The following is an 18,254-nucleotide window of genomic DNA, read 5'->3' on the forward strand; positions in this document are numbered from 1 at the left end:
TGGCTCCAGTGGCGCCAGGAACACGGTGGGTTGGGTGCCACCAAGTCAGGGAGCAGCTTGACGTGCCATGTGACCTGCCACTCCTCTCGCAGGATTCCCCACGGAAGGACTCGGCCCAGCTGTGTGGCAAGGAGGAGAGACCGAGGCTCTGGCCCGCCTGGATAAGCACTTGGAACGGAAGGTACGGGTCCTGTTTCTGAAGCACACACACTAGTGCATGCTACCACCCGTGCAGCAGGGAGACATAGGTCAGGTTCATGTCCACTTAATGCTTCTTAGCTCACGTGCATTGAGAAATGAAAGATTCTTCTGGTCCCAGCAGCTGCAGCAACTCCCGTTTAGAGAGGCCTTGCCCCTGGGGTGAGCACCTCCTGGCATGACGGCCATTAGTGATTCTGTGACGTTGTAGGTAGGGATTCTGTTCTCCATGGCACGGATTACGAAACTGAGGCTTAGCGGGCTACAGCAACTGTAGAGTCACATAGTCGGGGACAGACTGAGACCCTGCTGAAGGCAGCCAAGCTATATGGCCTTTTTTTTTTTTTTTTAGAATTTATTTTTATTGGAAAGGTAGATCAGATTTACAGAGAGGAGAGACAGAAAGATCTTCTGTCTGATGATTCACCCCACCCCTCCCCCCAGTGGCCGCAATGGCCAGAGCCGAGCTGATCTGAAGTCAGGAGCCAGGAAGTTCTGGGTCTCTCACACAGGTGCAAGGTCCCAAAGCTTTGGGCCATCCTCGACTGCTTTGCCAGGCCACAGGCAGGGAGCTGGATGGGAAGCAGGTCTGCTGGGACATAAACCAAAGCCCATATGGGATCCCAGTGCTTACAAGGCGAGGAATTAGCCACTGAGCCATTGTGCTAGGCTCAAGCTGTGTAGTCTTTACCATGGGGCTGTTCAATTGTAGATGAGGGAAAGGAGCCTCCTGCAGATCTGCCATGTGGATACAGGACTCCAGCACTTGAGCCGTCCACCATTGCTCTTCCAGGCACAGTAACAGGGAGCTGAATCTGAGCTGGAGCAGCGGGGACTCGAACCGAACCAAGGCTGTGTGGGATGCCAGCACTGCAGGTGGCAACCTTACCCATGATTCCCCAGTGCCGGTCCCATCTGATTGATTGCTAAAGGAAAAGAGAGTGGTAGGATTGCAGGGCCATCATTTGCATTCCCAGGAATGACAGCAAGCACCAGAAATTTGAGGGGTCACTCCTAGTTTTGCCAAAAGGTTCTGAGCCCAGCCCATTTTCTGGCAGCAGCTGCCCAAGCTCAGGCAGTACCTGCAACAGAGGGCCGTGGGCCGTGTTAAACTACAGCTCAGCGCGGTCCTGGGGACGCTCAGCAGGTCAGTGGCTGCATCGTTCTGTAGAGACGGAAACGGCAGCAAACACATAGGTTGAGAAAGACTTAACCGTGGGTGTTTGGTCTGTTGATCGAGACACCACTTGGAACTTCCTTGTCTGACATTTAACAGCACAAGTGTTCTGAACAGCCAGGTCTGAACTGTAGCATCTAGGGGCACAAATGTGGGTGAAAAAAGCAGGTGCTTGGTTAACTGTGACAAGATAAAGTCCTCCCTTCCAGACTTGCTTAACAAAAATCGAAAAATTGTAACCATTTTGAAACTGCAGGAAGTGAGGATCTTGAAAGTTGGAGCAGGAGAGGAGCCTGTCCTGGGCTGGGCACCTGGGCAGACTTCCAGGGCGGCCAGCTCCTGTTCTTTGAACTTTGCTGGTATCTGTGTGCATGTGTCTTTATGAACTGAAGTGTCTGAGCATCATTTCCCATAGAGATGTGAACGGAGGGAGTGACAGGGACAGCTACAAGCCACCTAGCGCCTGGTAGAGGTACTTTACCTGGCACCTCAGTGTGGGAGGGAAGATGGTGGGGTGTGTGTGTGTGAAGGTGGGCAAGACTGGGGCTCCTGTGCACCTGCAAGCTTGTGTGCACCTTGGGACTCTGTCCTGGGGTGGCAGGAAGCCCCTGAGTGTGCCATCCTGAGGGACAGGGATTTCCAGGTGATTGCCATGTGCTAGGATGAGAAGTGATTAGAGTGCCCAGTGGCGTGGCCTAACTGCTAAAGTCCTCACCTTGAACACGCCGGGATCCCATATGGGCGCTAGTTCTAGTCCTGGCAGCTCCACTTCCCATCCAGCTCCACTTCCCACCCAGCTCCCTGCTTGTGGCCTGGCAAAGCACTTGAGGACAGCCCAAAGCCTTTGGACCCTGCACCCGTGTGGGAGACCTGGAAGAAGTTCCTGGCTCCTGGCTTCGAATCGGCATAGCACCGGCCATTGCACTCACTTGGGGAGTGAATCTTTGACAGGAGATCTTCCCCTCTGTCTCCTCCTCTCTGTATATCTGACTTTCCAACAAAAATAAAATAAATCTTAAAAAAAAAAAAGTGGTTAGGGAGGAGACTGTCCCCATTGTCCAGTCTAGGTGTGGTCTTAGCCTAACCCAGGCTGGTGACAGTGGGGATTGGAAAGCGGACAGAGGGAGAAGTATTTGGGCACTGAACCAACAAGGCCTTGAAGGCGCATCCAGACCTGTGCCTTCAGGAACAGGGTACCTCTCCTGAGAGGGGGAGGACAGTGGAAGGCGTGGGGTAGTTAAAGGCTTTTCAAGAGAGTTTAAGTGGCTCCAGGTAACGAAGTGGAGCCATCTGGCCTAGAGCCTTGATGGGGGACTGGGAGGGATGGTCTTTGGAGTTGGGGGATGGTTGGGCCTAAGATAGAGCCATGGGGTACCAGGATACAGGATATGGGGGAGGGGTGAAGCCAGTGGAGGATCGAGGGCTCCCAGGGGGCTCACTGAGGTCCCCAGGAACCAGAGAGGAAAGATGGAGGCAGGCAGGGGGCACTGTGCTGCCAGGAGGTCCGAAACACAACTAGAGAAGACATGTACAGGAGTGATGGCACTGGACAGCACAGGAGACACATAGGACAGCGTGGCCTAGGGGTGAGCCCGGAAGCCAGCAGAACGTGAAAGCTGCCCCGGGACAGGGGGTGGGGAGAGGGTGGCTCTGAAGGGGTCCAGAAGGCCGGCAACAGTTCTTTGCCCTAATTTGTGTGTTTGGAAGCAGAGTGTTCCTAGAGTAGAAACTGTAGACTGGAAGAAGCTGATGACGCGAAAGAAGGGAAAGGGAGAGGACTCCAGAGCGCCCAGGGGTCACAGGAGGGGAGGGAGGAAGGCAGGGGATTGGCAATAGCCACCTGGGGCTTCTGTGTCCTCCTGTCTGCCGAGGGGCAATGGGGAAGTGTGCAGGGGCCGGGGGTGGGCGAGCAGCCTGAGAAGGACAGACAGCTTGTCGCCAGTCATCACGGAGAGAAGGAAGGAGGACACAGCTGCGCATGCAGTAGGGAGACGCCACGACAGGACCCTGGGCGGTTAAGGTTCTTGTTTTCCAAAGGAGGCAGTGACTCGCGCTAAGGGTACTGTGTCATTGATGACAGTGGAAGAGTGTGCAGGAGGGACAGCAAGATGGTGGCCCTGGGTGATGGAGCACAATAGCATGTGACAGGTAGCCCCCACAAGAAATCCTGGGTGGTGTGGAGCAGGCACGCTGGCAACCAACCGGGGGGAAACTGGGGGTCGGGAAGCAGGGGCAGTAGTGACCAACCGGAGAGAGACTGGGTGGGCAGGGAGTCAATATTGAACAGACACCTCCTCCTTTCGCCTCTGTGATCACTCCTCTGATTCTTAGATGTCTCGCTGTCCTTGGTGCCCAGCGTTGGGGTGGGCCAGTGCCGCTGCTGCCTCGTGGTTGGGACTGATGGCAGCGGCGCCCAGATCCATGGGTGCTGACAGGTAGGATGAGCACAGGAGCTTTGTGCTTCCTGCTCACACGCCAGGCCTCTTCCTTCTCCTTCCCCATGTGCTGCAGGCGTGGGTCGCCAACTACGAGCGCCCCCGAATGAACGCCAACTCGCTGCTGGCCAGCCCCACGGGCCTCAGCCCCTACCTGCGCTTCGGTTGCCTCTCCTGCCGCCTCTTCTACTACCGCCTGTGGGACCTGTACAAAAAGGTGAGGGCGTGGTGAGGGCCACGGGCCTGCCCAGGCCTTAGTCTGGCGGACCGGAGTCTCCTGGCCCTTTGCCGAGTCCCCGCGTGGTGCACACTGGGATGCCTGTGCATGCAATGCATACGAACTGGTTCCCCGGTATGGAAGGGTGACAGAGCCATGGGCACAGTCATTCAGTGATGTCCATCAAACCCGTATGATCCTGGGGAGCAGAGGAGGCCGTGGTCATCTCAGCAAATGGCAGATCCCCTGTGCAGTGTGGGTGGATAAAAACCAGACTCCCAGGGTGTGAGGGGTGCACACCTCTCACAACCTCTGAGGTTGTGTCCAGAGCTCTTAAAGGGACCATCCTGGGGCCATGAGTGCCCATCAGCGGTGGGGGACAAGAAGCAAAGAAGGGACAAACATCCAGCCTTCAGCTCCAGCAGCTCATCCTGGGAGCTGCGTTGTTTTGATTTTGTGTTGTTTTTGTTTTTATTTATTATTATTGGATATATATACACAGAGAGAAGGAGAGACACAGAAAGATCTTCTATCTGCTGGTTCATTCCTTAAACATTCACTACAGCCAAGCTGACCCCATCTGAAGCCAAGGGCCAGGAGCTTCTTCCTGCTCTCCCACAGGGGTGCAGGGTCCCAAGACTTTGGGCTGTCCTCGACTGCTTTCCCAGGCCACAAGCAGAGAGCTGGATGGGAAGTGGAGCAGCTGGGACATGAACCAGCACCCGTGTGGGATACCAGTGCTTACAATGGAAGGATTAGCCTGCTGAGCCATCGTGCAAGGCCTGCTGTGTTTGTAATGCTATTTCCTCATGACGCCCGTAGGACAGCTTTAAAGGCCAGCTTTGGAGGTGGTCATAAAGATTTTAGCAAAGTCATTATTTGCTTGGAGATCTGATGCTTTCTTGTTGTTGTTGTTAAACAAATAGTGACTTTATTATTGATTTGTTTGAGAGACACAGGCTGACGTAGAGGCCTCATTTACTGGTTCACTCCCTAGAAGCCAACAAGAGCTGGCGCTGGGCAGAAGCTGGAGCCAGGAACTTGACGCGGGACTCCCCTGTATAGGGCAGAGACCCAAGCATTTGAACCATCTCCTGCCACCTTCTAGGCTGCCTGTTAGCAATAAGCTGAAATTGGGCATTGGAGCAGGTGTTAACTGCTGCGTCATTCATTCCCTCCTGGAATCTGGTCTTGTGATTCTTCCGTGACTCCAGACCAGCCTACGCGTGCGTAGCTTGTTGACCCCAAGTCTAGACTATGCACTATGATCAGAGCATTCCCTTTGGCCTTTAGAAAGTGGAGCCAAGAGCATGGCCAGTGTTGATGAGTTCAGTTACTACCCAGCCTGCCCAGCTCCCTGCAACTTTTTTTTCCCCTCACCTTACTAACTTCTCCCCTTAATTGTTCTCCTTTCATTTTTCACACTTTTTTTTCCCCTTGGTTTTCATTTTTAAAATTAATTTCTTTGAAAAGCAAAGCAGCAGAGAGAGAAGCAAAGATCTGTCATCCACTGGTTCACTCCCTAAAGGACTCCAACAGCCAGGACTGGGCCAGGCACAAGCCAGAAGCCTGAAACTGCCACGGGGTTTGCCCTCTGGGTGGCAGGGGCCCAAGCACTTGGGCCATCCCCCACTGCTTTCCCAGGCCTGTCATTAGCACGGAACTGGGTGCAGAGCAGCTGGCATTGAACCACTTAGCCGGCTGTGCTACAGCCCTGGCCCCTACACCCATCCTTCTTATAAGCTCAGAACAGTGCAGGGCCAGGCACTGGGCCTGCAGGTGCCCTGTGCCGTGTCTTCTGGGATATGATCCCTCCACCTCTGTGGGAGGCCTGGAATGAATCTCCCGTGAAAGAGGCCCCAGTGGCATGGTGCCTTGAGCTGTGCAAGCATTCACATGTCCATGCCGCCCTCAGGTGAAGCGGAACAGCACGCCACCCCTGTCCCTGTTCGGGCAACTCCTGTGGCGCGAGTTCTTCTACACAGCAGCCACCAACAACCCCAGATTTGACCGCATGGAGGGGAACCCCATCTGTATCCAGATCCCATGGGATCGCAACCCCGAGGCCCTGGCCAAGTGGGCCGAGGGCAAGACAGGCTATCCTTGGATCGACGCCATCATGACCCAGCTGAGGCAGGAGGGCTGGATCCACCACCTGGCCCGACACGCTGTGGCCTGCTTCCTCACCCGCGGGGACCTCTGGGTCAGCTGGGAGAGCGGGGTCCGGGTGAGTGAGTGCGCACTCAGCGAGACCCTCAGGTCAGGCCCAGCCACGGGCAGCCCCCTCTGGGTGGACTGGGGGGATGGGGGAGGATTTCTCCATGCTGGCGCTCAGCAGGAGGGCTCTGTCTCCTTTGGGGGGAGGGGTGGCAGGGACCATGGCAGCAGTGGGTCCTCAAGGAATCTCTGATTGCCCCTGCCTCTTGTCTAGGTCTTTGATGAACTGCTGCTGGACGCAGACTTTAGCGTGAATGCGGGCAGCTGGATGTGGCTGTCCTGCAGCGCTTTCTTCCAGCAGTTCTTCCACTGCTACTGTCCTGTGGGCTTCGGCCGCCGCACGGACCCCAGCGGAGACTACATCAGGTAGGCTGCCGTGGCTCAGGAACCCAGTCCTCCCGGCCCTTTGTTGGCGAGCCTCGGGATGCTCAGGAGGTTTCTGGGGGATGTGTTGCAGGCGATACCTGCCCAAATTGAAGGGGTTCCCTTCTCGATACATCTACGAGCCCTGGAATGCCCCGGAGTCTGTTCAGAAGGCGGCCAAGTGCATCATCGGCGTAGACTACCCCCGGCCCATTGTCAACCACGCCGAGACCAGCCGGCTCAACATTGAGCGGATGAAACAGATCTACCAGCAGCTGTCGCGATACCGGGGCCTCTGTAAGGAGCATTGCCCCGCCCTGCCCCAGTGCCCCCGTGTTCTGGCTCACTGGAGGGAACGGACGCAGCTGCAGGCTAGGGGCAAGGAGGCAAGGGGTTCCAGACACTTGCAGCTGGACCCCCAAGTGCTGTGGAGTTGACTTCTAGGGGCACGGGACACGCAGGCTGGGTGGTATCAGGCCTGCCTGAGTAGCCCACTGTGGGGCAGTGGGAGCAGGTACAACTGCCACATTCTGATCTTGCCCTGCACCCCGTCCCTCACTTCTGCTGCCATGCAGGGGGCTGCATTCTGATGACCCCGACCCCACCCCCACCCTCCCATACACACCTCTCTCTGTCCCAGGCCTGCTGGCATCTGTCCCCTCCTGCGTGGAAGACCTCAGCCATCCTGTAGCCGAGCCCAGCTCAAGCCAGGCCGGGAACGTGAGCAGCACAGGTGAGCAGCCACACCCAGCCATGGCCACCAGGGCCTGGGACACCTCTTCGGTCATTCAGGGCTGTGTGTCTGAGCAGTGGCTCCTTACCGAGTCTCATGAGTGAGAACCAGCCCTTTCAGGAACCTGGGAAGGAACATCCCAGAAAAAGAGACTACCAAGGAAAGGCCTGGCAACAGAGATGGGCTGAGTCCAGGCAAGGAGCCAGAAACAAGGCTGGTGCATGGTGTGGCGTGTGCCAGGAGCAAGGATGCCACCAGGACAAGACTAGATACAGCGAGCAGCCTGGGCCCTCCAGCAGGGGGTGGGTGTGGTATGGCCTTGGTTTCCAGAACCTTCTGCATGGATCATAGGGGTAGGCAGAGCACTGGGAGGAGATGGGGGATGTGGCAGTGAGGAGTTGGGGGGCTGTAGACAGATGGGTTTGTTGCATCCAAGAGCTGCAAGGTGTCCTGGCTTCCCTGGCCAGGCTGTGGGTAGGGGATGGGGGCCCAGCTCACTTCCACTCAGGCTGCAGGGGAAGCCCAGCCCAGGTGTCCACACACCTGCTCAGGCTCTCTATGAACACTGCCGGGGCAGGTCAGCACTGCAGAGAGCTAGAGGACAGCAGGTGTGGCAGGTGCCCCGTGCAGGGTCTACAGGCTACTCACGCTCATGGCCCTTCCTTGTGCCCCCTCCTTCCTGCAGGCCCAAGACCACTGTCCAGTGGCCCAGCATCCCCCAAACGCAAGCTGGAAGCTGCCGAGGAACCGCCTGGGGAGGAGCTGAGTAAACGGGCCCGCGTGGCAGAGGTGCCTGCTCCAGAGCTACCGAGCAAGGCCGTCTGAGAGTGAGTGACACTCAAGCAGAGGGGGAGGTTGGAGGGGCCTGATCTGCTGGGGTGCCCTGCCAGCCAGCCAGCCACGGGAAGGGGCGGGGCTTTGCAAACCAGATTGAAATCCTCTGGCTTGGGGGTGGAATTCTGAGGCTGCAATTCCCTGGCTTTTATAGCTCCCAAGTTCAAAAGGAAACTTAAAATGAAACCAATTTTGTTGGATATCAGATAAGTGAGAAAACAAAAGTGAGACCTTGTTGCTGTGTTTTGGTTTGCTGGCCCCCCTTGCTCCCTGTGAAAGTGGATAAAGTGGGACCCCCATGGGAAGTTGGTCCGCTCCCTCGCAGTTGCAGTCTGCGGACTGGCCAGCAGAGGGCAGGACAGATCTTCAGAAAAGGGGCCAGAGGGCAGGGCAGTGGCTTGGCCTGCCCTCCCCTGCCTCCCCACCATCTCTGTCCCTTCTCACCCCACCCCCCCTATTGGGGCTGTTCTCTTGAATCCAAAGTCCTCACTTTCCAACATGTCCCTTAGGGGTCACTTTACCCCCAAGAAACATCTAAAAGCAGGTGGCAAGTGCCGAGCGCCCCGGTCATGCCCTGGGCCCCACCGCCAGGACAAGCCTTGGCCTCATCCGGCCTCTTGCCTGTGGCCTCAGCTCAGCACTTCCAATTGGTATTCGTCCTTTGGGGAAGCTTCCAGAATAGCGTTAAGAGCTTGGCCCCATCCCCCATCCTCCCTTGCATAGGCGGGACCTGTATGTCGCTTCCAGGGAGTATAAATGGGCTTGTGTCATCGTGCAAGGCCGTTCCTTTTGAGCCACCTCGGAGAGTGACTCTCCACAGAGCTGGTAGCTTCCCCTCCCAGGTGCCTGCACTATGAAGGGCAAGGCCAGGGCCAGCTGGTGTGTGGCTAGGTGCACGTGCTCTATGAGGCTTGGACCCTTGACCATGACTGACCTCTCTAGCATAGACTGCTGACAGACAGGTGTGTGCTGTCTTACTCCTGGGCATGCCGGCAGCTGCAGTCCATTCCAGGACACCCATGCTGCTGGGCTGGCCCTGTTGCCAATGGATACGTGAGAAGCGGGGCGGGCATAGAACAGATCCACTACAGGGCAGTGTCCCCCACAGGTGCTCACCACTGTTTAGGGACCCAGCAGGACACAGGACCCATCCTTCCTCAGCAGGTGACACCAGTTCTGCCAACTTGGCAGAAGGCAGCTGTTGGCACAGCATGCTCAGAGACCACGTCACGCATGTTCCCACTGGAGGGCCTGCAGGATGGTTTAGGTCAGTTCAACAACTGCAATGTTAGGACTGGGAGGAACTGGTATTTGTGAAAAACCCACCCACTGCTGCTTCAGCTACAGGCTCAGAGGTGGTGGGTGTGGCTGTTTGGGGTCAGCAGCTTAGCTGTGTCACAGCCCCTTTGTCCCAGATGCAGACAGTTGCCTTGTGGTCCCAAGATGGCTGTTGTGGCTCCGACCTTCAGCTCTTCATTTAAACCCAGAAAGCGAAGCAATACCAGGGGTTCACAGCTGACCAGGTCCTGTCCTGGACACTGAGAATTACCATGACAACCCCAACTCCCCCTGGAGCAAAACAGATGACAAACAGATGCAGAGCCAGCAGTGCTAGGGTGGAAACACAGTACGGACACAAGGTGATGGCCAGGACATGGCTGAGCGTGCAGGTGTGCAAGTACCATGGGAATTGCTGGCTTATACGGGTCATCATCCACCATCCGGGCCTGGCCGGTGGAAGTGTGGGTGCTGACGGGCCACCGACCGTGTCTGCATCCTGGGCTCCACTATCCTCAGGAGATGCAGCTGGAAGAGGTGTTATCAAAGTGTAGTTGGGTCTGATCGTGCCGGGGCAGGCAGGTGAGGCCCTTGCTGTTCTGTCTAGGAGCCAGGAAGCCCTAGAGTGTGATGTTTCCATGGTGACCAAACAGCATCCAATTAGGAACAGGGGAGGGGGTTGTTTTGACCGTGACCCAGTCTGGAGCTTGCCCATCCGCCTCCTTGGGTATTCTGTGCCCTTAGCAGGCAGGGAAAGGGGCAGCTTGGCCAGGCCAGGCTGTGAAGACTATAGGGTGGGAGGTACATGTTGTACTAGATGGTAAAGCCGTTGACATCAGCATCAGCATCCCATATGGGCGCCGGTACAAACTGGGCCAGCTGCTCCACTTCACATCCAGCCCCCTTCTTGTGGCCTGGGAAAGCAGTTGAGGATGGCCCAATGCCTTGGGACCCTGCACCCACGTGGGAGACCTGGAGGAAGCTCCTGGCTCCAGCCTGGTCCGTTCTTAGCTATTGTGGCTATCAGAGGAGTGAACCAGTAGATGGAAGATCTCCCTGGCTGTCTCTCCCTCCCTTTCTCCCTCTCTCTCTCTCTCTCTGACTTGCAAATAAAATGCATCTTAAAAAAGAAAGATTGGAATTGAGATCAAGAGGTCTGAGGACCTGGAGGCACACTGGTGGCCTAGGGAACCGAGTCCCGTGGCAACCCCTGCAGAACTGGCTGAGCTGGCCGGTGGGGGCCTTGGTTGAGCCCCAAGGCATTGGGGTTCCATGGACCAGGCTGCTGTGGCACCCTGCTCTGAGATGAGATTCTGTGAGATTGGGGGTGGAGAGGGGCAGCTTGGGGAATTGCTACCTCCCTTCTTCCCACTGACCTGTTTTTAAGTTGTGTGACTTCAGCCAGGACACATGACTCTCAGGAGCTGCTTCTGGTGTAATCCAAAAGCTGCATCCTGTCCCTGCTTCCTTCGGCTCCTGGCTGTGCCATTGCCTTGGGGCCCCAGCGTGCATGGGGCACCCAGCCATTTACCATGGAGACTGACTGAGGCAGTGGCCCAGGAGCCACAGGGCTGGCTTACCCCAGAACCATGCCTGTCCATTCTGTGCCTCAGCTGATTTTCTGCCGTGTGCATGCTACGGTACAGACACACCGCCTCGGGCAACCAGTGCCCCAAGCCCCCAGAGCTGCTGACCACTCAGCAGGCCAGCCACTGTCTCCAGGGGCACATCACCTTCTCCTTGGACCAGTTATGCCACCATGGAGAGAATCCCTTGCTTGTGCTATGTGCCTTTCCATGCTTCCTGATAAAAAAAGACCCCGCTGCCTGCTAGAAGGCTGCTGGCCCAGGAGCTCCTACCTGCCTTCCCCACCCACCCCACGCCTGCAGTCCACCCCCTGAGTAAAACCCCACTCGTGGAAGTTCTTCCTGGTTGATGTGATGTTGGCTCAAACGTCCATGCCTGCCTTGAGTATGACAGGTGCCCATGCTCAGAGGCAGCATGGCACCTGCGACAGAGCCAGGCTGTCCACACCTCCCAGGGGCTGCATCCAGTTCTGCTGCTGGCTGGCTGGCTGGCTGCAGCCTGGCCACTCCGATCTTCAGTTCCCGAGCCAACCATGAGAGATTGGCACTGCATGTCCCTGGGCACAGAATAGGTAACTGACTAACTGTCCCCTCTGCACTCTTGATGATGGGTGAGGTGCAGGAGTGGGTGGCATGGGGAGCGAAATAGCTGACAGTGTCAACTCTGTGCCCTCTCCAAGCACAGCCCCCTCTCTGTTCTGCCCTGCTCCTGAATCGGGAGCTGGGCAGCCAACCCTTGCCTTGCTGAAGCTCCTGGGCTTCAAACCTTGCCTGGAGTGTGGGCGGAAGGCAGTGCCAGTTTGGGTTCATCTGCAGATTTGCGGCTGTCATGGTGCCCCCTGCTAAGGCAAGCACCTGCTGTGCATCTTGTACCCATGGCCCTCAAGGGCTAGGGTCCCAGAGCAGGTACACTCCGAGCTGGGCTTCTTGGTAGCACCTACTGAGTGGGAAGGGCTTGGGGGCAGGAACCCAGGAGGGCATCCCAGCTAACCTTAAGGGCGCAGAGACCAGGAGCCCCTCCCTGGCTTTCTGTTCCAGCTGCCATGTGCAGCTCCTTGCATTAATGACAGATTCAAAGACACTGATTTCCATTTCCAGCGCTGTTGGCGGAGTTGAATTTTCCCTCAGCGCCCACTCCCCACAGGCTGTTGGCCCCTTGCTCTTCCTGCTGTTCTCATTGTTTTCCTGCAAGGCCTCATCTGATTTCCCCAGCCCGCTTTCCCTGCAGACACATGGCTTCACTCGAGAGCTAGAACACAGCAATCTGCTGACCGAGCAACCCAAGGGGTGGGCGGAACAGGCCTCAGACCAGCTTTGCTGACAGGGCCGAGCTAGTTTTTCTCAGCCCCATGAACCTGTAGTGGCGGCTCTGAACCCTTCCTGGCGGCATTGGGTGGCCAGGGCAGGGGCTGGGACATTCACCTACAATTAGGCGCACTCCAAACAAAACTGGGCCCAGGGCAGGCATCTCCTGAGCACCCAGTCCCCGGAGCCTCTGTAGGGACACCTCGACAGAGGCCGCAGCCCTTCCCCAAGAAAGCTGCCCACTCTGAAAGGCTCAGAGGGACGTGCCTCTAACCCCGAGGCAGTCTGTGGACACCTTGGAGGCCCAGATAGAAAGCCTGACCTTATTGGAAAGACGAATTTACAGCGAGAGAAGAAAAAGACACAGGTCTTGCATCCACTGGTCCAATCCCCAAGTGACCACAATGGCCAGAGCTGGGCCAGCCCAAATCCAGGAGCCAGAAACTTCTCCCTGGTCTCTCATATGGATTGCCTATGCTGCAGGCAGAGGCTTATAGTCCACTATGCAGTTTTTCAGCCCCCGGCCTGCAGGCAGAGGAGGTAGAAAGCAAGGGAGGCGTAGCTGGGGCAGAGCCAAGCTGTGTTCTCCAGTGCTGCCCGTGTCCAGAGGCATGTGTGTGGTATTTCTCCCCATTCTCTGTGTTGTAACATAAATGCACTTGAGGAACAACTGTGTATGTCATGAAAAACGTGTGGCCTGGTTGTAGTCCTAGAAGCTTAAAGGGAAAACTGGTGAAAATTATATACCCCACAGGCACCCGCCTCTGCTTTTGCCTTTTCGTTTTTCCCAATTTCTGGATAAATTGTCATCCCTCAGACTGATTGATTTGTCTGCTTATTTAAGAATCGGAGACACAGGCCCAGCACAATAGTCTAGTGGCTAAAGTCTTCCCTTGCACACACCAGAATCCTATGTGGGCACCGGTTTGTATCCCAGATGCTCCACTTCCCATCCAGCTCCCTGCTTGTGGCCTGGGAAAGCAGTGGAGGATGGACCAAAGCCTTGGGACCCTGCACCCACATGGGAGACCACGAACAGGCTCCTGACTCCTGTTTTTGGATCAGCTCAGCTCCAGCAGTTGCGGCCACTTGGAGAGTGAGCCAGCAGACAGAAGATCTTCCTCTGTGTCTCTCCTCCTGTCTATATCTGCCTTCCCAATAAAAATAAATAAATGTTTAAAAAGAAGCAGAGACACCGAGAGTTCCCATGCTGGTTCACTCCCCAATGACCTACAACGGCCAAGGCTGGACTGGGCCCCAGCTTAGCATCAGGAACTCAGTCCCCATCTCCCCACGTGGGTGGGAGGGATCCAACGACTTGAGCCATGACTCCTGCCTCCTGGGGTTTGTGTTAGCAGGAATCAGGAGTTGGGAACGAAACCCAAGTCCTGAATTGTGGGATGTGGGCATCTCAGCCAGGCCCTTGGAGCATCAGACCCGACACCCTCCCTGGGAAGACTGATTTGGGATCCTTCTCGACATCAGCTTTGACATTGAAAAGCGCTTGTTCTTTCTCCCAGTATCTTCCCTTGCATTCATGTTGCTTGCAATGTGGTCTTTCTGCCACCGTGTCCAATTGCTGTTTTTGCATTCTCTACTATAGCACTGAAACTGAATTGGTAACAGACTCAGAGCCAGACAGCCCTGGGCTTCATGTGTCGGCTCTAACAAACTGCCCATCTGGCTTCAGTTTTCTCATCTGGAAACACAGAGGCCCTGTTTCCGGGATGAGTGGGGTCTCAAGGGTGTGTGAGTCTGCCAGGTGCCCTCAGCTGCAGAAATGTGTCACCCTGTCCGTCTGCCGGCAAGCAGCCCCAAGGTCAAGGTGTAGGCTAGGCTTTGTCGGAGTCCTCTGTCAGTCTGTGCCTTCCATAGTTTCACTTCTGTGCTGTCTGCACCTAAACTTCCTCTTGCTTCAGGAACTCCAGCCATACTGGGTTCATCCCACTTAAGTACTCCTATAAAGACTTTTTTTAAGGACTTATTTTTATTTTTGTTAGGAAATCAGATTTACAGAGAGGAGAGACAGAAAGATCTTTTTATCTGCTGGTTCACTCCCCAAATAGTAACCATGGCCAGAGCTGAGCTAATCCAGAGCCAGGAGCTTCTTTCAGATCTCCCACACAAGTACAGGGTCCCAAGGCTTTGGGCTGTCCTCGACTGCTTTCCCAGGCCACAAGCAGGGAGCTGGATCAGAAGTGGAACAGCCAGGACACGACCTGGAGCCAGTATAGGATCTCAGCACTTGCAAGGTAGAAGATTAGCCAATGGAACCATCACACTAGGCCCTTCTTAAAAGACCATTAGCCCACTGTGCTCACATGTTGCTGTCCCGGAGGTCTCAACATGGAATCTGGGTTGGGGGGCGGAACAAAGCTCAAGCAGAGCATAATGCATCATGCCAGACTCCGAGTCACCCCGGGAAAGCCTGCGAGCTGCTGCCCTGCCTCCCTCTCCATAGACCCCAGCCACATGACACCTGCATACCCGGTTGCCCCACCTGATAGTCAGCCAGCCCATCCTCTGGTCGGGGATGAAGCCAGTCTTCCCTTGGTCCCCAATGCAGGTCACATTTCAGAGCCATCCTGGCACCGCCCCTGCCACCCTCCTGCCCTCTAGATCTGTGCCAGAACCCTGATCTACCTGTGGAGATCTGCCCACCTGCTAGTGTTCAACACAATTATGACCTTGCTGGCCCCAGCGGGCATCTCTTCCAGCCCCTTCTTTCCTCTGGCAGTGCTGCTGTGCCCTTGACTCGGCACCTGTCTCAAGACTTCAAGTGAGTCCCTCACTGCCTGGACCTCCTCCTCTGCCACCTCCCCTCCTGACTCCCAGTCCCACAAGGCAGGAGGGTCTACAGCAGAGAGCTGGTCCTGCCAGCCTTCTGAGGGCCGGAGTTCAGTCACCCCTGGGGCAGCCCAACACCAGGCTGTCCTCAGGGACCATGACTCATGTGCTCATGCCTTTGGCTCTTCCCAGCTGCCAGTGTGGTTGTCCCTAGAGAAGCCACCACAGCAGCTCACGTCCCTGGGGAAAGTGCGCAGTCTCCTCAATGTCCCTTTCATACTTGTTTGTCTCTTACAGCTGCAGCACCATTGCTCCGGGAGCAAACCTGGGCGCCCAAGAAGGCCCCCCCCCCATGGCAGCTGAGTGTGACCTGCACAGAAGCCAGTCGCCGACAGAGGCGGGCCGTGGACGCGTGTGTGTGTGTGTGTGTATGCGCATGTGCAGGGGAACAAGTGGTATGCCTGTGTGTGTGCGCGTGAGTGTATTGACACTGTGGAGCCTGGGCTAGAGGAGGAATGCGAGGGCCATGGCCCAGCCTCCAGACACAGGGCTAAGCCATGGCTGGGACTTTGAGCCAAAACCTGCTGGAAAGCAGCTGCCTTGTCTGAGTAGCAAGAATGGGGGGGCCCTTGCTACAACCCTGGCATCTGCCTCCCCTGGTCTTCCTCCCACTTGACATCAGACTGAGGAGTGTGGGAGCCACAGGATTGGTTTCCTGAGGCAACCAGAGTCCGGCTGAGCCCCCACCAAGCCCCCCAGGTGGGCTGGGCACGGGAATGCTGTTCAGACTCAGCCATCACGCCTTTTAGTTTTAAAAGGTCCTGCAGACCCTCCCTTGCACATCTGGCATTGAGCACAAGGCTGTGGAACTAGAAATTTCTGCCACGACACTCAGACACCCAGGCAGCAGGATAAGTGCCAGTGTTATGGGTGGTAGCCTGGTAGCCAAGGCCAGGAGCGATAGCCAGTTCTCACAGTTCCTTCCATGTTAGCAGTCAAGAGCCAGCCTTGAGCCTCCCCCGGAGCTGTGGGACAGCAAGGCTGAGGCCCCATCCCTGCACCCCGCTCCTCTGGCCCCACTCCAGGACCTCACAGGACCGCTAGCCAGGGGAAGCCATTCTGGTCTGTTCTACAGGCTTCCAGTGCCTGCCCCGGGCTGGTCCACATCCAAGCTGCCATGTCAGCTTGTCCTTGTGGCTGAGCTCCAAAGGCCTCCGGCAGAGAGACCCAGGCTTGGGGAGCACAGGGGCAGCAGGCACACCAGGCCTTGCAGAAACATCTGGCAGGGGAAGTCTGACCCAAAGAAGCCAAGCCTTGCATTCCTGGAGTGGCCTGCACCTCTACCTTCCCCCCTTCCCCACCCCCTCCTCCTACCTTAGGCCTGCGTGGACAAAGATGTGATGACAAAAGGGACATGTTAGCAGAGTAAGTCTTCCTTCTACCCTGGCCTGCACTTGAGCCACCAGGAGTGTGTGTGTATGTGCGTGTACAGGTGTGTGTACACAAAGCTGCGAGGCCAGTCCTCCTTGGGGGCCTCGGCCTCATGTGTAACATTAAGCTGGCCCTTGGGCCTCTTCCTCTCTACCTCCCCTGTGACCTTTTCCAGCCTCAGTGTTGCCACCTCCCTTGGCCCTGGCCGCGGCGCTCACTGTCCTGGGTCCTTGGACCCGAATGCCTGCGGTCAGGCTCACAGCTTCCTCAGCCATCCAGCGTGCTCACAGGCCTCTTCCAGAGATGCTCCTCTGGAGGCCAGCTGTCACATGTCTGTCACCCTCACTAGACATGCTCCATCGTCCTGTGGGGGCCTGTGTTCAGAGCATTGTCCCCTGAGCCTCTCAGCCCCTCGTCAGGACTGACTGCTGGAAGAAGGAGAGCGGGACCTGTTTGAGAAAGCTGCAGGCTGAGGGCCACATTTGGGGTTTCTAAAGCCGCCCCTCTGCATGGCAGGGGGTCATTCCTGCAGACTGGATGATGGCTTTCCCCCAGCTCCCTGCTGCCCCAGCCCTGGCCTGCAGGCCCATGCCCATGGCAGCCTTCCAGGGCAGTGGAGGGGTGGGAAAGGGTGAGCAAAGGCTGGCGGCCTGGGACACCATGGAGTGTTTGTAACCCCTCTCTCTGCCCACCACCGGGCCAGGCTTGCCAACCTGGCCTGAAGGCCAGCAAGGGGAAGAAATGGTCGCAGACAAGACGCACTTTGGAGAGCTTCGCCAGGAAGTCATGTTTCTCCCACAGTTTGCTTGTGATTCTTCACTGTTTTATAAACATCTGACTCTGTCTGTTAAAGCTGTGCTGTTGTCCGTTTCCCCAGAGGTCAGGGACCGGGGGCTCGGGGTGGCTGGCGGGGTGTTGGGGGGCAAGGCCCAGGGAAGCCTTACACTGCAGTGTGTTGGTTCTGCTGGAGCCAGGCCCGTCATGGCTCCATGGAGCAGCTGGGCCAAGCGAGGGGCAGCTCTAAGGCCCAGGCAGGGCCAGGTTAATCCAGTGAGGCCTGAATAGCACCAACCACTCGGCCTGGGATGTGATCCCTCAGCAGTGTCCCACTGCGACCAGGCCTCACAGTGCATGGAAGGTCTGCAGACTGTCAGTGGCCTTCCCTCACTGTAGTCAGAGGGTGAGGAGGGGTGTGGGCTCTGACAGCCAGGTGTTGGGGCGCAGGGGGTGGCACGAGGCTTAGACGCTGGCTAGGTTTTGCCCTCTGCAGTGCTTGTGGGCTCCCCTACTGGAAGTGGCAGCCTGGCGCCCACCGCTCTAGCGTGCACACCCCAACTTGTGGGAGAGGGCTCAGGCCAGCCCCCCTCCAGAGGATCACACTCAGCCCCACAGCATGAGAAAGGCAAAGGAGAACTTGAGTCTAGCACACAGCCTGTTCTCAGCTTGGCTTCCCACTTCCTGTGGCTTCTTCCCCACTAAGACACACCTGCCCTTCCCTTTCTCCTTTTTCCATGTTTCTCTTTAACATGGCTCTGGCTTGGTTTTGGGAGCTAAGATAACCTCTGTTTAACAGAAGGTTCCAGAGGGATTGGATGTCCTATACACATACACACCCCTGACTTCTTGTGGAAGCACCCTAGTTCTACAGAAGAATTAAGAGTTGTGGTAATTAGGCAAGACTGCTTTCCTGGGA

General features: G+C 56.6%; 1 protein-coding gene across 1 annotated transcript in view; it reads left to right on the forward strand.

Moving 5' to 3' along the window:
* CRY2 (cryptochrome circadian regulator 2) overlaps positions 1 to 17,407 on the forward strand; it is a 30,521-nt gene extending 13,114 nt beyond the window's left edge. Inside the window, exons 5-12 of the mRNA XM_040980155.1 lie at positions 93 to 181; positions 3,887 to 4,027; positions 5,943 to 6,254; positions 6,459 to 6,610; positions 6,702 to 6,904; positions 7,248 to 7,340; positions 8,026 to 8,167; positions 15,428 to 17,407. Of these exons, the coding sequence (XP_040836089.1) occupies positions 93 to 181; positions 3,887 to 4,027; positions 5,943 to 6,254; positions 6,459 to 6,610; positions 6,702 to 6,904; positions 7,248 to 7,340; positions 8,026 to 8,165 (1,130 nt within the window). The 3' untranslated portion in view covers positions 8,166 to 8,167; positions 15,428 to 17,407. The remainder of the gene's footprint in view (positions 1 to 92; positions 182 to 3,886; positions 4,028 to 5,942; positions 6,255 to 6,458; positions 6,611 to 6,701; positions 6,905 to 7,247; positions 7,341 to 8,025; positions 8,168 to 15,427) is intronic.
* Positions 17,408 to 18,254: the final 847 nt, after the last annotated feature.

The sequence above is a fragment of the Ochotona curzoniae genome, unplaced genomic scaffold (genome assembly GCF_017591425.1).
Source record: "Ochotona curzoniae isolate NIBS_2020 unplaced genomic scaffold, NIBS_Ocur_1.0 contig_3432, whole genome shotgun sequence".
In the NCBI taxonomy this organism is placed as follows: Eukaryota; Metazoa; Chordata; class Mammalia; order Lagomorpha; family Ochotonidae; genus Ochotona; species Ochotona curzoniae.